The sequence below is a fragment of the Prionailurus bengalensis genome, chromosome A1 (assembly GCF_016509475.1).
Source record: "Prionailurus bengalensis isolate Pbe53 chromosome A1, Fcat_Pben_1.1_paternal_pri, whole genome shotgun sequence".
Lineage (NCBI taxonomy): Eukaryota > Metazoa > Chordata > Mammalia > Carnivora > Felidae > Prionailurus > Prionailurus bengalensis.
The window spans coordinates 90,642,928-90,657,566 of record NC_057343.1 but is presented as its reverse complement, the minus strand read 5'-3'; the positions used below and the strand labels follow the sequence as shown (position 1 = coordinate 90,657,566).

The 14,639-nt window shown below is 42.4% G+C and overlaps 1 protein-coding gene across 4 annotated transcripts in view; it reads right to left on the bottom strand.

The window, feature by feature from the left end:
- Positions 1–787: 787 nt before the first annotated feature.
- Positions 788–14,639, bottom strand: part of MAPK9 (mitogen-activated protein kinase 9) — a 60,059-nt gene continuing 46,207 nt past the window's right edge. For 2 of the 4 annotated variants that reach the window (XM_043585263.1, XM_043585294.1), the window contains 7 exons: positions 13,717–13,882; positions 12,310–12,381; positions 9,059–9,241; positions 7,787–7,911; positions 6,669–6,732; positions 5,585–5,656; positions 788–3,878 (listed from right to left, as the gene is read on the bottom strand). In XM_043585263.1, the coding sequence (XP_043441198.1) occupies positions 3,736–3,878; positions 5,585–5,656; positions 6,669–6,732; positions 7,787–7,911; positions 9,059–9,241; positions 12,310–12,381; positions 13,717–13,882 (825 nt within the window). In that variant the 3' untranslated portion in view covers positions 788–3,735. Of the gene's footprint in view, positions 3,884–5,584; positions 5,657–6,668; positions 6,733–7,786; positions 7,912–9,058; positions 9,242–12,309; positions 12,382–12,727; positions 12,800–13,716; positions 13,883–14,639 lie in introns of all 4 variants that reach the window. The other 2 variants (XM_043585275.1, XM_043585285.1) reach the window with 2 other exon arrangements.

The following is a 14,639-nucleotide window of genomic DNA, read 5'->3' as shown; positions in this document are numbered from 1 at the left end:
ACAAATACTGAGATCATGACCTGAGCAGAAACCAAGAGTTGGACACTTAACTGATGGAGCCACCCAGGCACTCCTGATTCTAGCTAGCCCTCTTAAAAAGCAGAGAAAAGAAAGTGAGCTGTGAAGGACACTTCTAGTCCTGTAGGTTTTTTTGTTATTTTTTTTTAACGTTTATTTTTTTTGAGACAGAGCATGAACAGGGGAGGGTCAGAGAGAGAGGGAGACACAGAATCTGAAACAGGCTCCAGGCTCTGAGCTGTCAGCACAGAGCCCGACGCGGGGCTCGAACTCACGGACCGCGGGATCATGACCTGAGCCGAAGTCAGACGCTTAACCGACTGAGCCACCCAGTCGCCCCTAGTCCTGTGGTTTTTAAGTCCTGAACATCTTAAAGTGTCTCCGAAACAGAAGCAAAGTCAAGGTGGCTCATCCCGTGCACAAACCCACAAGCACACAGGCACCATTAATGATTTAGGATTTTAAGTAATATGAAGAAAGACTGATGAGCCACGCCTTGTGAGAAAAACAATTACACCAATACTGGGAATACTGGATTTTGTACTTGCCTAGTTTTGAAAACCGAGATTCAGAAATTTGCAGAATATTTTCAGGGAGAGAAGTCCAAGACATGTTTTGACTTTCAATTAAAAATATCTGTTAATATTGCTGGAAATGATGACACTCCAACATTGACCGTGTTCACGTTAAATCTGTAATCGGAGATGGTGACGTAGAAATATAGTCAATTGTCACTTAAAAACACACAAAAATTGGACATGCTATACACTTGTCTTTTAAAATGTATCTATATTATTTTCACCAATCAAAACACACAGAATATATTTTATTATAAAACATTAGGCAATGTTACTTTTGAGATATGCAGTCTGAAAGGTCACACCTGTATTTACTACCAGTATGAAACACCAGTGGAGTACATTAGAAATCAACCAGACAAACTCGTACATCATTACCATGACTCACACGGTATCGAATCTGGATTAAACTGGGATCCCATCCAGGGATGTCAGCAAGGGGCCCCGCTAAGAGTTTTTTCCTTGCAGCACTGAGGCTCTGAGTTCTGTGTCCCGAAGAGAAAAATAGAGCCCCACTTCCGTTTCCACCACCACAACTGATCAATATTGAGCAGTCTGTGTTTCCACAATGTTCTCCTACTCTGATAGACTCTACCTGCTCTTGAGGTCAAGACCCAACGTAGGGGGAGGCAGTCATTTCCTTTTTGACCAAAAAATAAGCCAACAAATAAAACAAACCTAGTCCAAATTCCAGGCTAATAATAAATTACCTGGTTTATAAAAATATGTGTCCAAAATAGTTACTTCCAGGGTTGTGTACAATATAAATTACAAAAATAAAATAGAAAAGATGAAAAAGTTGAGCACGTTTTAGTTCTTTATCTAACGTCAGCATTCACCCACAGAAAGCGGTTTGAAACCATCTGCATTGCACCAGGACCCTGGTGCATCTCGGCTCAGGAGGGAGGACCCTGAAGTGGGGTGAGGTATTTCTGCGGAGCTCTGCTGTCTGCAGCCCTGTGGCCTGTCCTCGGTGCCCTCGCTGCTACCTGGTAGAAGGTGGGCTCGGCAGGAAACCCATCTGCACCAATACAGGCTCCCCCCATGAACGCACGGAGGAATGAGTAAGCAGGAAGCCAGTCTGCGGGGGCACCCAGCTCCGCTTACAAATGGCGCCCAGCGAGGAGCTGAATGTGCCCACGGCATCCCCGTGCTGGGTTCACGTAAGCCTAGGGCAGATAAAGCATTTGAAAGATTCTCCTCTTTCTTTGCTTTTCTTTTTAAAGATAGATTTAGTAAAGTCTTTTTGAAGAATGCGTATTAGTGAGAAGGCTGTTGTAAATGTTTGTATGTGTATGATGATAACTTTCTTCACTATACCATCAGGCCTCCGAAACCAGAACCACCCTAAGCCATCTAATAGGTGTTTCTACTTCAGTCCAAGTTAGTATTTCCATCTTGTACTTGAATGTGTCTAAACCTCACAATATAAAACTATTTCTTACTTCAGTATGATTTTTTTTCATCAAGGGTTCCAGTTTCCAGTGATAAGACCAACCAATAAGATACGCAACTGGTACAGACAGAATTGTATATTTTAGGTAATATTTATGATAGACTTTCTTATCAAAGTTCCTCTTCAGAACACATTCTATAGAATGTTAACCCAGTCGATAGCTTCTGCAACAGTGAAACACAAGATATGAATCTGTAACACAATAAGCTCAAGGGACAAGCATCATGAGCACAGGTGGCCAAAATGTGACCATTGTAACTCCATTTCTGCAGTGATGCTTCAATACTCAGTATGTTAGTGAACTCTGAATGATTTCCATATCAGAAAGTCTGAAAGCATCAATTTCAGGTGAGCAGTTTTAAATCAGAAAAGACTCAATAATCACTACTCTTGAGGGTGCTTCCTCCATATCCCCGTGAGGAGTTTTTCCCAGAAAATTCATGGGTTTCCCTCAGGAAAAGGAAATGCTCCATAAGTGGAAAACACCACCACCACACAGGCCTTCCAAATCACCTTGCTTCCTAAAACAGACCCAAGGGAGGGCGGGGGGGCAATTAATGTGGTTTCTTTCAGCAAAGAAAGAAAATCAAGTATGAATGAACGTTAGATTAGAAACCAGAAACGCTGCCTTGGGAGATGGTGCGTCTCACCTTGAATGAGGGAAGGTAAGAGAGGACCCTGAGCAGTCTCGGGCAAAGCAAGCACTTGGAAAGTGACTGCGGTCGCCTTCAGTGACCATTTCGCAAAATTCTACCCTTGCCGCTGATGGATTCAAGAATCTGTCGGCCATCATGTCATTGATGTGGAGTGTTAGGTGCCTGATAAAGAAGGTGAAGTTTTAGGTAGCATCTTGAATTAATACGTCCAGAAGACCAGGAAAACAGAGCAAGGGTAGATAGGATTTTAAAGGTATATATGGCCTAAGCAGCACAAAACTTAAAATTTTATCATGCAATAAAGCTGAATGCACAGTCATCCCAGACTAAGACAATTTAGAGGAAATAAAGTGTCCTTACAAGTGTCTTGGTTTTAGCAGTGATAATTCTCAGCCCAAAACATGACAAATTTAAGAAAAGTTGTATTTTTTATTTATTAAATAGATTTAATTATATTCCTTCTGAAATACAAAAGATAGAATAAATCATACCATAAAAGAAGGTAAGATATGATAATATGATGGTGGCCAATTAATACACATAAATCTATTTTTTCTGGACAGACACCAAATCACTTCAGAGGATTAAGAGATCATTCTAGAAGCAGCACTACCTGGAAGATTATTTGGCATTTAGATACTGATTTCCAAAGTGCTAGATAGCAAGAGCAAGCACATGTGGTCACATGCATAGAAGTCCCAACAGTTACTGAGGATGAGAAATTGTCACCACTATTACCGTACAACTTAAAAAAAAAAAAATCACCTATTCTAATTGCTCACCTGAAATGACCTTGAACATAATCTCTAAGAGTGTGGCTTGCACTTGTTTCCTTCAGACATGATCTGCTTCATTTTATAATCTAGGCAGGCAATCCTATTAGAACTGAGTAGGGGCAAGGCATTGTGTTTCTTACATGCAGAACATGGAGTTTTTTCTATTTGGTTCCATCAACCCCCCCAAGCATTTCAGGCCCATGGAAGCGAGAATTCCTTCACTGATGACAAGCTCTGCTGCTCATAACTTATCATCGACAACCTTCCAGGGGTCCCGTCGAGGCATCGAGGCTGCTGTCTGTGTCTGAGGCCAACGTCTGCTCGGTTGACATGGATGAGATGTCGTTGATGGAGGACGACTCGGAAGGAGTGGCGTTGCTACTTACTGGTGCATCTGTGCTAAGAAAACCAAATATAATAAAATCTGAGGCACGACATTGCTGCAGGTTCGGGCAGTGAGACTTTAGGCCATCCCTCAGCTCCGTGCTCGTGCGGTTCCCTGGCCCACCTGCAACATTCTTCTTTTCTTCCCAGTGGCAAAACGTCACATATGTGCATGTGTATAATCATCTTAAAAAATACCTGCTGCTTTAGGGGTGCCTGGGTGGCTCATTTGGTTAGGCGTCCGACTTTGGCTCAGGTCATGATCTCACGGTTCGTGAGTTTAAGCCCCATGTTGGGCTCTGTGCTGACAGCTCAGAGCCTGGAGCCTCTGCTTTGGATTCTGTGTCTCCCTCTCTCTCTGCCCCTCCCTGCTCACGCTCTGTCTCTGTCTCTCAAAAATAAACATTAACAAAAAAGTAAAAAACTACTGAACCTGTCCTACAACGATCAGTGTCACAAAAAGGCTGAAGCCCAAATAGGGTTCAGGTGTCCATCAACACTTTGTCCAAGGAGAAAAGCAGTAATCTTTGAAGAATTCTTTTCTAATAAAAACACCTGCTAGCAGAAACAAAGACTGTATACAAACAAAACAACAACAACAAAAAAAAAAAAAGGAAAAAATTTAGCAGCCTCTTGTTCATTTTATTTTATACATCCCCAAAACTGACATTTTGAATTTTTAAGGTATGTGAAACTATCCTATTTCCTACCATCCATATTTTAGTCTGGTTTGAGCAAAAATAAAACATCCAAGCTCTCAGAGGTCAGTGCTTGCAGTCTGAAATTTGTGCTTAGTTAACCACAAGCACCTAAAGTGTGGAAGTTATATAAACTCTAGATGCTTGACACATAGATCATGCTGAATACAAAATTCAAGAAAAGTAAGTAGTACAATCTGCACTTCTCTGTGTGTGTGCACGTGTGCTTTTGGGGAGGGGGGTGTGAGGTGAGGAAGTAAGTATAACTTGAAGGATTTCATTTAGGAAGCAGGTGGGATCCTACGGACCTAAATTAACACCACATATGTCTCTAGCAGTCATACAATGAATCTACCACTAGGTAGATCAAATAGAAATATGGGAGAATTATATGAACAGTTTTTCTCAAAGAAAACCAAATTCCATTTTTCTTAGATTTGCACTGATTTTCTTTTTAAACTGGGTGGAGCCAATATGAAGAGGGTCATGCACATAAGAAATGTTTAAAAAAATTTTTTTTAATGTTTAGTAATTTTTAAGAGACAGAGAGAGAGAGAGAGAGCGAGCAGGGGAGTGGCAGAGAGAGAGGGAGACACATAATCTGAAGCAGGCTCCAGGTTCTGAGCCATCAGCACAGAGCCTGACGCGGGGCTCGAACTCGTCAACCGTGAGATCATGACCTGAGCAGAAGTTGGATGCTTAACTGACTGAGCCACCCAGGCGCTCATTAAATTAAAACATTGGAAGCGTTTTAAATTCAACTCCCTCGTCTGTAAATGGAGCTGATGGCAGCAGTTGCAAGCATGAGACGAGATTGTCTATAATGCAGTTAGCTTAGTGCCTGGCCTGTCAGTAATATGTTAGTTGTCACAGCCAAGACAAACCCAAACAGGAAGACTACCTCACACAAGGAGCTTCCAGATCCAGGGCCGGTCGAGCTGGCATTTAATGCATCACTGCCATTTGGAAAAGTTGTACAGGGAAAAGGAGAACATCAACTATTAAAGCAATCACTAACCTGAAGGCTGATCTTTCACAACACCATTCTTGCTTCTTTCTTCCCAGTCCAGTACTTCTTTGTAAATCAGCTCTTCAAACAGAAATGCAAGTTAAAAGGCTCCATCAGTTTCTCTGCATCTCTGAACAGTGCTTCCAAATCAATTGAAACCCCTCCAAGGGCACTGTGGTGTCTTATTTTTAATTGTGATATACAGTTAATTCAATAATATCTTTTGCCTAGATCACAACATCCACACTTTGTTGATCCATTACATCTTTCAGCCCAACTGTTAAGACAGCCAAAAATGCAGGCAGTTGTAAATTCACATGTGGGTTTTACGAGGGGCAGGGGACTAATAAAGTGGCTCTCACAGAACATTTTAAAGGATTGGATGCTTTTGTACTGTTTGCACATGTTTCTCTCCATTGTTACTTGGGATTCTCCAAATGGAACCAGTATCCATATGTCGGCCAGAAGCCCCTCCAGAGTGGCCAGAAATTAATCCAAATTCCTCAGTCATTTCTTGGCTTCAACTTCAGTTTCTCCCATCCTCCCTGGTGAGAAAAGCTAACAACCTACTAAAGATGCATTAGGGGTTTCTACAATTTTGGTATTTGTGAACCAGGATGAGCAGCTTCCTGAGGCTCACAAGGCTGCTCCTGGCCAGAGTGTGGCCATGTGTGTCACCCTGTTGAGTGTTCATGAAGGTCACGGCATCCCCGATACCCTGGAGAAAGCAGACATAATCTGCTTGGGCAAGACCCGTTGCAACTTCTGACCTGCACTGACCAGGGTTCTTTCTCAATGACCCCTGATTCTGCTTTTCAATGAAAAATTATTAGTTCAACCTCCTGATTACTGGCTGAATTTGTGGTGGGTTGTTTGGTTAATCTTACAATCTTTGGAAGCAAATGGTATGCAGTTCCAATGTGCTCCTCTCTAATTCTGTTATCTTCAAGTTCCTTCTCTACCAGGGAGGGGCAAGAGATGGGCCAAGAGAGACTCTGCCCCTTCCCTAGGAAGGCTACCGCAACAAGTGAAAAGCTGCCCCTTTACAGGACTTGAAGAAGTGCCATGAGTAAGGGGCAAAATCAGCCCTTACCTTTCCACTCCTCGATTGCATGCTCTCTTTCTTCCAACTGGGCATCATAAATCTGAGGCGGTGGCTGAAAATTAAATCACAGTTAAAGTCAATGGTTAAAACAGGAATAAGGCATGAATAAGACCATAACATCACTGTGAAGATTCTAATCTGTCATGTGGCTTTCATGCAATATATGGCTTCTTAGAGATTTCCTCCTAAGTGTGATATTACATCAGTTTTGGAATCAAAATAATTAGGGAAAAAAATTAATCAAAAAAATATGGCCCTCTTAACAATCACATGACCTCCACTCTAACGACATCTGCCCAAATGGAACTAAAAAAGTGGTAATCAAAGGCTGTTTTCTGGAGACCCGCCCCAGACAAGGGAAGGGCTAGGAAATCCGGAAGGTACGGAATAGAGCTCAGGTTTGCAGTGCTTCATGGTAGAGCCCCCAAACCCAATCCTCAACTCACAGTGGGCTGTTCCCAAAACCTGCTTAAAAATCACATGCTTATAACTAGGATTCCTTGCACACAAAACAGTGCTTCATGTGGTGGTTAAATCCATAGGCCAAGTCATAAAAATGTGCTCTACAGTGGCATAAAGCGAGCTTGCCACTATGTGGTTACTTTGCTTGTAGTCAGAGGTCATCCACACCAGTGCCACTAAGGAAAAATGCACCTGGCACCAACTCGGAAGCGGGACTCCCCTGGCAGGTGCCTCGAGGGAAGAATAAATAAACCTATGATTTTCAGCGAGTTTCTTACCCTCTCTGATGGGGTGGCCTGAAGAAGGTGTTCCAAGCAAGGCGCACATGGCACAGTGCCAGGCAAACAATGGAAGCTTAGCAAATGGCAATGTTAGTACAATCACACATGAGCATCTGCGTAAAGGAATAGTATCTCCACCGCAGAAGCATGTTCCCTCCCGAGCTACACTGAGCTGCAGCCCCCACAGCAAGTGTCCCCGAAGGGAACCAGGTCCCAGATGACTGTAGGCCCCTTTGTATTCAGGGGTCCTTTGAAATCTGGAACTTACTATCCTTATGTGGCCACTCTGGACTAACAGACGGAAGACCCAAGGGAATGTTCAGCCCTGCCTTTACACACAAGCCTTGGAAAACAGGTGCTTACCGCTTCTGCTTCAGCAGGGTCATACCAAACAGTAATGTAAGGGTGACGCAGAGCCTCGTCTACAGAGATGCGCTTGTCAGGGTCTATCACTAACATGTTCGATAACAGATCTCTGGCTTGATTTGCTGGGGTGAAAACAAACATTAGATTAATAAACTAATACACACAGGAAATTGTATAAAGACAACATGACAGTACAGAGAGAACAAAGATGTGTGATCTTTGAGAAATTTGTGACAGGTTCCTGATCAATCGAGCCTTTTTCTTTAAGAATGAGCCAAGCAGCCACTTTCACTACACATCACTACACTACACTTTCACTACACAGATTTTCAAATGTGGTTTCTTGCCTCTGGATCTGGGAGGAGAGGAGGGGTGGCAGGGCCTGGAGAAAGGGTACCAGGTGGACACAGGCCAACCGGAGGCTGAAGGGGGGGTCGGGGGTGGGGGTAGGACCCACCAGGGAAGGCACAGGATGCAGCTAAGGGCGGCACTGCCCAAAGTGCAGGCATGAAACGCGGGCAGGCTTTTTTTCCCGCCTGATGTCCCATCAAAATGAAATTAGAGCAGACCTTTTAAGCCATACAAATAATCTCACGTTTGCACACTAGACAACACTTCGCAGATATCTCTGCTATGCTGACCTGTATAGAATGTTGGCAACAGACACTTGAAAAAGAATCTAGAGATCAGTTGTTAGGAAAAAACCCAACAAGTTCAATAACTCAGTCAAATATAAGGCTCACCTAGGTTTCAGCAATTAAAGCTCACATGGGTAGGCAAAAGACAGATGGGGTTTTTCTGACTGAGGCACAGTTTTGCCCTGATGTGGAGAGAAATCTGTTCTTTGCCTTAAATCACATTTTTAGAGGTGGGCACAGGTGGAAGGGAGGAGAAACTTTTTAAATTGAACTGTTATACAGTTTCTGACTCTTCAATTGGGCTAGAATCATAATTCAAGTATTCCTTATTCCTTATGCCTGAAAACTGTGTGAATTCCAATTACTGTAATTAACATCAGAGTCTTTCAGACTGATGTGAACCTTTTCATTTGGACCAAAGGCTCAGTGAGGCCATTTTATCGAGGACAGAACTTTAAGGTCTTTTAGGCTTTCTCTCCACCAAGCCTTCATTCTAGTAAATAACTTTGAGAGTTTCAACTATGTTATCTCCTAATGTTCGTAGCTGTCAGAATGCGAACCTGAAAAGGTGAAAGCGGCCCCTGGATTGAGAAAACCGATATGGGGGGGGGGAAGGGGAAGGGCATCTTACTTTTTATTTTGTCTCGTTCAGATTCTGATGGGAATATCCAATCTGGGAAGAGTTCTTCAAATTTGATTCCGGGGTACTTTGGTCTGTTTTCTACATAATTCCTCACGGTCGGCTGAAGTTTCTTCATAAAATCCGCAGACGGCGTTCCTAGCTGCTCAATGACTTTATTCCACTGATCAATATCTAAGGAGTCTCTTGAGGAAAATACAACTGAAGGGGCTTACAGTCACGTTACACGGAGTAGCATTATTCAAAGAAACACTTAGATCCTATTTTCGCCTACTGACAGGTAATTAACTAGGCTGTCCCACTGGGGCAGCCGAGGTATTCTAAAATAATATTCACATGGTGGTTGGGGTCTCCAAAGTTGACACTACTTTTAAAAACTCTGCTCCTTTATAAACTCTGATCATGGTTTATTAAACCAACACACTAAGGAATGTATGCCTTCCCCTTCTAGATCAAAATACAGTTAATCTTGTAACTGAAGAATACTTATGACAGAAGTGATTAAAGATGAAATTAGATATTACTTAGGCAGACTGAAATCAATTTTCACATCAAAGTTACTTAGATTGGAAAGCTCCGTAAAGTGGACAGATCTGAGTCCTCGGTCTAAGGTGGGGTGCGGCACGTGAGCTGGGGCTTTCTGAGCCTCGTCCTCTCTCACAGGACCACATGCCTTCCTGTAACTGGGCTTAGACAGCTTTGGGAGGTCATTGTGTTTTACTTGGCACTGACCATGCCCATCACTGCAGTACCTTGGAGCACATTTTATCTCCTTTCAAAGTACATGACCTGGGTTCCAGACTCCACTGTGCACTAGACATGCATCAGGTGCCGGGCAGTCAGTCTCCCTTGGGTCTCAACTCCCTTGTTTGTAAAACTCAGAAAATACCAGCTTTGCCTGTTTCACAGGGGGCTTGGAATAATGAGGTGGAGAGGGATTCTGAAACTGTTAACAATCATACGAGAGAACGTAGGACAGAAAAAAATCATGTAGGCAGCAATGTTTAAAAAGCAGTTTTTAAAAGTTTTTAAAAAAATCTAATAGAGGTTTGTCTCAGAAAAATGCAATTACATCATTATGAAAGAACCCAGGCGGCAGAAATGCTCTTAGAAGAACAAAGAAGACAACTGCGTTCTTCCAGAATGTTGGCCATCTGCAGTCCTGCTTGGGAGAGGAGTCCTGGCCATTCGAGTCACTAGTATATTCTCTTCCCTCACTCTTTTGTTCCTACGTGATGCTGAAGCAGAATTGTGCGGCATTCAAGCCCTTCTCACCGAACAACTGAAACAGCCCCTCATCTCCCTGCTTCTGCTCATGCCCTTGACAGTCTGGCTTCGGCTCAGCAGCTGCAACAACTGTTCCCAATGTGAGTCAGACAGGAGCCTAGAAATGGGTGGGCGCTCAATAAATGTCTAGTGTGTTCATGATAAAGGGTCGTTTTTGTAGACTAAAGGGTGGTGAGAAAGGAAAAGACCATCCCAAGAAGCCTGGCTGATCTTCCAGGTGTGTGCGTGCATTACCGTCCCTTAGCTACCACGGGCTTCTCATTATACCCAAGAGGAACCAAGGCTCAGCGAGGCCCTGACTCATCCGGCCCTGTGCACCCAAGGTGGTCTGGCTGAGGCTGTCTTTTCCTTGTGGGCTACTGTGGGGACAGGCATTCCTGTTCTATCCCAGATCGTACATCTGAAAGCAAATCTCAGAGAACTGTAGTCTGCTTTCCAGAATCTTTTTCCATGCTTACAATTTTTAATCTAATGTTTGAAGGTATGGGCAAAACTTGTCTTTGGAGAATGACGTTAATCTCGGTGTGTATTTTGAGAATGACATTAGGTGGCCTTATATATAAAACTATTAATTATTGACACTGCAAGATGGTAATATGTAAAGTAGGAATTTTAAATTACTTAATAATGCTCCAAAAAGTATTCACAGTTTTCGTTTTTGTACTTTCTGAAGAAAACATTCAATTTAAAAAAGGAAAGGCATAAAATGAATAAGAATTGAGACAAACGCGATGTTAAATAGATACTTCTAAATTATTTATCTTTAGAATTTATCAAGTTTTCCTTTTTAAACTGAGTCTGTTTTTAGACTTATTAATAGTTTGGAACAAGCAAATCAAAGGAAAGGCTATGGAAAACTGCTGGAAAATTTATTAGAACAAAATAAAATGCTGTATTTAACTCCACATAAAATCTGTGATGTGAAAAATGTCAAGGAAGGCAAATAAAATGACAGGAACAAAATCTTTTCATTCCCTGTTTGTGTTGTAAAGAATTTATATTACAAGAAAATCACCCTTATAAAATTATAAAAAATGAAAGCAACTTTAATAAAATACATACAAAACACTGACTACACAGCTTGGTTTCCTTTAAAATTAACCATCAATCTGCCAATGGACAGAGACCACTTTAAGCTTTCATAACGAAAAAACAAAATCAAAGACTAATGAAAATAGTAAGTGGAACACAAATGAAAAAGGGAATATGTGAAGAACCATGTTAGAGTAAAAAATATTAATGATGGAGGAATATGAGGAAAGAAAGCTATTATAAGTATTACATTATCTCTTCTCTTTTATGGTTGATGTCATTAATGTGATTTGCTAACCACAGTATAAATTAATCTTTTGCGTTTTATATTTATTAAGACTTCTCCAGGTGTGTCACAAAAGAACCTTCTAGATGGATCTTTTAAAAATTTCTACAAAATGTCAGCAGAGTAATAGGCAAGAAAATTAACATATCCTGTTCCTCACAAACTTTTCCTTTTATTCTCTTTTACTTTGGTCTTATGTAGTGTGCTTCAGTTCTTACTTTGGGGGGAAAATATTTTAATCCATACTGGTAACTAACAAAATGGTATGCTAATTAAATGACACAAGGGTATTGGCTTATTAAATTTAGATAGCAACTTTCCTTGTTAAATTAACTGAATGGTCTAATAAATGGTATTTTCACTTAAATATCAGAATACATCTGTCAAAGAGTAAGTAAATTTCTAAGCTATTTTTGATAAAATTAAAAACTAATATAATTGGTTTAATAAAACCATTACAGGTAGTCAAGTAAAAAAGAAAACGTAAAGTTGAACCATTTGGTTTGTGACACTACTTTAACAAACATAATATAGACCCCCTTAGAACACAGTCTAGAATTATAACATTTTCCTTTTGAGCTCCTGCTGCCTTTGGCATTTATGGAAAGCATGGCCGGGAAGGTCCCGGGAAGGATACGATCAGTGCCTTGGAATATCACACAACCTTTCACCAGCTCTCCCATGATGCACCCCACTGACCAGATATCAACTGAAAACAAAATGAAATGACAAAATTATGAAGTGCCATGAACAAAACAAAGGTGAGGAAAAGGAATTCTAACAGTGTACTAAACACACAAATATGGAAAAATAAATTGCTGGCTAAGGGTGAACTTTTTACACAATGCGAATGAGTGCTGGCCTCTCCTCTGGCTTTTAGTAAGCGGCAATCTGGGCTTTAGCGCCAAAGATTCCCGGACTTCCCAGCTTGAGAAGCAAACAAAACCCCAGAAAGGAGAGGTGGCTGTCCCCGCAAAGCTGTGTGGCCATGTGCCCACCCCCATCGCTACCCCCACCCCCGTGGCCAGTGCTGGGTCTCTCCCTGTGAAGGATACAGTCTCTTCCTGGGAACAGGACTTTATGGAGGACCATTTCTGCCATGATGCACCCGACAGACCAGATGTCCACTACCAAACACCAGGTGATTAAAACCAGCCAGAGACCCCCATGCATCTTTCTCAAACCCCCTCCCAACAGAGACAGACCCAGCTTGTCAATGGGAACTTTTGTAATATATGGACATGACACCCGCCGAACGGTCCTCGCTAAACTACCGTGTCGGTGGGAACTCACAGAGGCAGATTGCTCGTGTGGGCTCCAGGTGAGGACCCGCCAGAGGTGCCCTGACTTCCGGCCTTTCCCCCTCTTCCATGGGGCCCAGCTGAACCCCAGGCCTCAGCCAGGCAGAGGGCTATTTACTGCAAGTGGGGGTGGGGCGGGAGGAGTCAGCAGGGCCAGCAGGGAGCCACAGGGCTGTGTCCCTTATCTGTCAGAGTCAGAACACTGCTTACAGAGCATCTAAAACTTGAAGCACAGCTCATTCCCTGATGACTTGTGCAAACTTTCAGACTCTTAGCAAGGAAATGTGATTGAGTTCTTTTTGACAAATTTGTCAAGGTCTAAGTTACAAAGAGCTCTGATATTGCTAGAGTAAGTTAAGTTTTGGTGTTAAAAAACCCATTTTACACAAAAGAGAACATGTATTATTCCATTTATACCAAGTTCACCAATAAGTAAAAGTAAGCTTTGGTGCTGGAAATTAGGATAGTGGCTTCCTTTGGGGGTTGAGACCCGGAGGTGGGATGGGGAGGTCTTGGGTACCACTGCTGTTATAGATTTGCATACTTCTCTATAATAAATATGTTATACTTTGATAGATGTTCACAAATACTCATTTTGGAAGTGAATTTGTAACAGTGGGTGATTTCTGCCAGTAGAGATGGGCCACAATGACTTGTGTATAACGCAGCCCCCACATCGTGCTTCCTTTGGCTCATGGGACAAGGCTGGTGGTGACCAGCAGCCATGTGTCACCCACACTCACCATTCTCTTTGTAGCCCATGCCCAGGATGACTTCGGGTGCCCGGTAATACCGTGTCACCACGTACGGGGTCATCATGAAGTTGGTGCATGCTGTCCGGGCCAGGCCAAAGTCAAGGATCTTAAGTGTGCAGTCTGATTTTACTACGATGTTGCTAGGTTTCAAATCCTAGGGCAGAAATGGTTTAAATGAACACAATGAACAGGAGTGGACAACACTGTGTGAGTAGGGATTTGTGAAGCTGGGGGTTGCTGATGTACCTGAGTCCTGGGGGAAACGGGGGCGGGGGAGGGGGGCAGGCAGAGTTAGAACTGAACACTGGGATTTTGGAAAATGTTTCTCTCTTAAGTTGAAACGAGTACAGATCAGCCTAAAGGAGTCAGATGGTCACCCTCAGGCCCACGTGGGAATCTTCGTGACATCCTTTTGCTTAAAACCTTCTCAGTGCTTCCCCAGAGCCCATCCATCCCTCCTCCTGTTCATCCCGCTGCCCACAGAAATATAATGTAAGCCACGTACTGAACTTACATTTGCTAGTAGCCACACCAGGAAGAATGAACACAAATGGGTGGAATGAATTTTAATACTCTACCTTATTTAACCCAATATATCCACAATATTATCATCTTATTTTTGTTTTGTTTTGTTTTATTTTAGAAAGAAAGAGAGAGCGCATGAGCGGGGTTGAGGGACAGAAGCACAGAAGCACAGAGAATCTCAAGCAGGCTCCACACTCAGCATGGAGCCCAATGTGGAGTGCACAAGTGAGATCATGACCTGAGCCGAAATCAAGAGTCAGATGCTCATCCAATGGAGCCACCCAGGCGCCCCCATAGTGTTATCATTTTAAAATGTAAGCAACATATACAAATTATTAATGACATACTTTACATTCTGTTTTTGGTACTGTCTTTGACATCTGTGT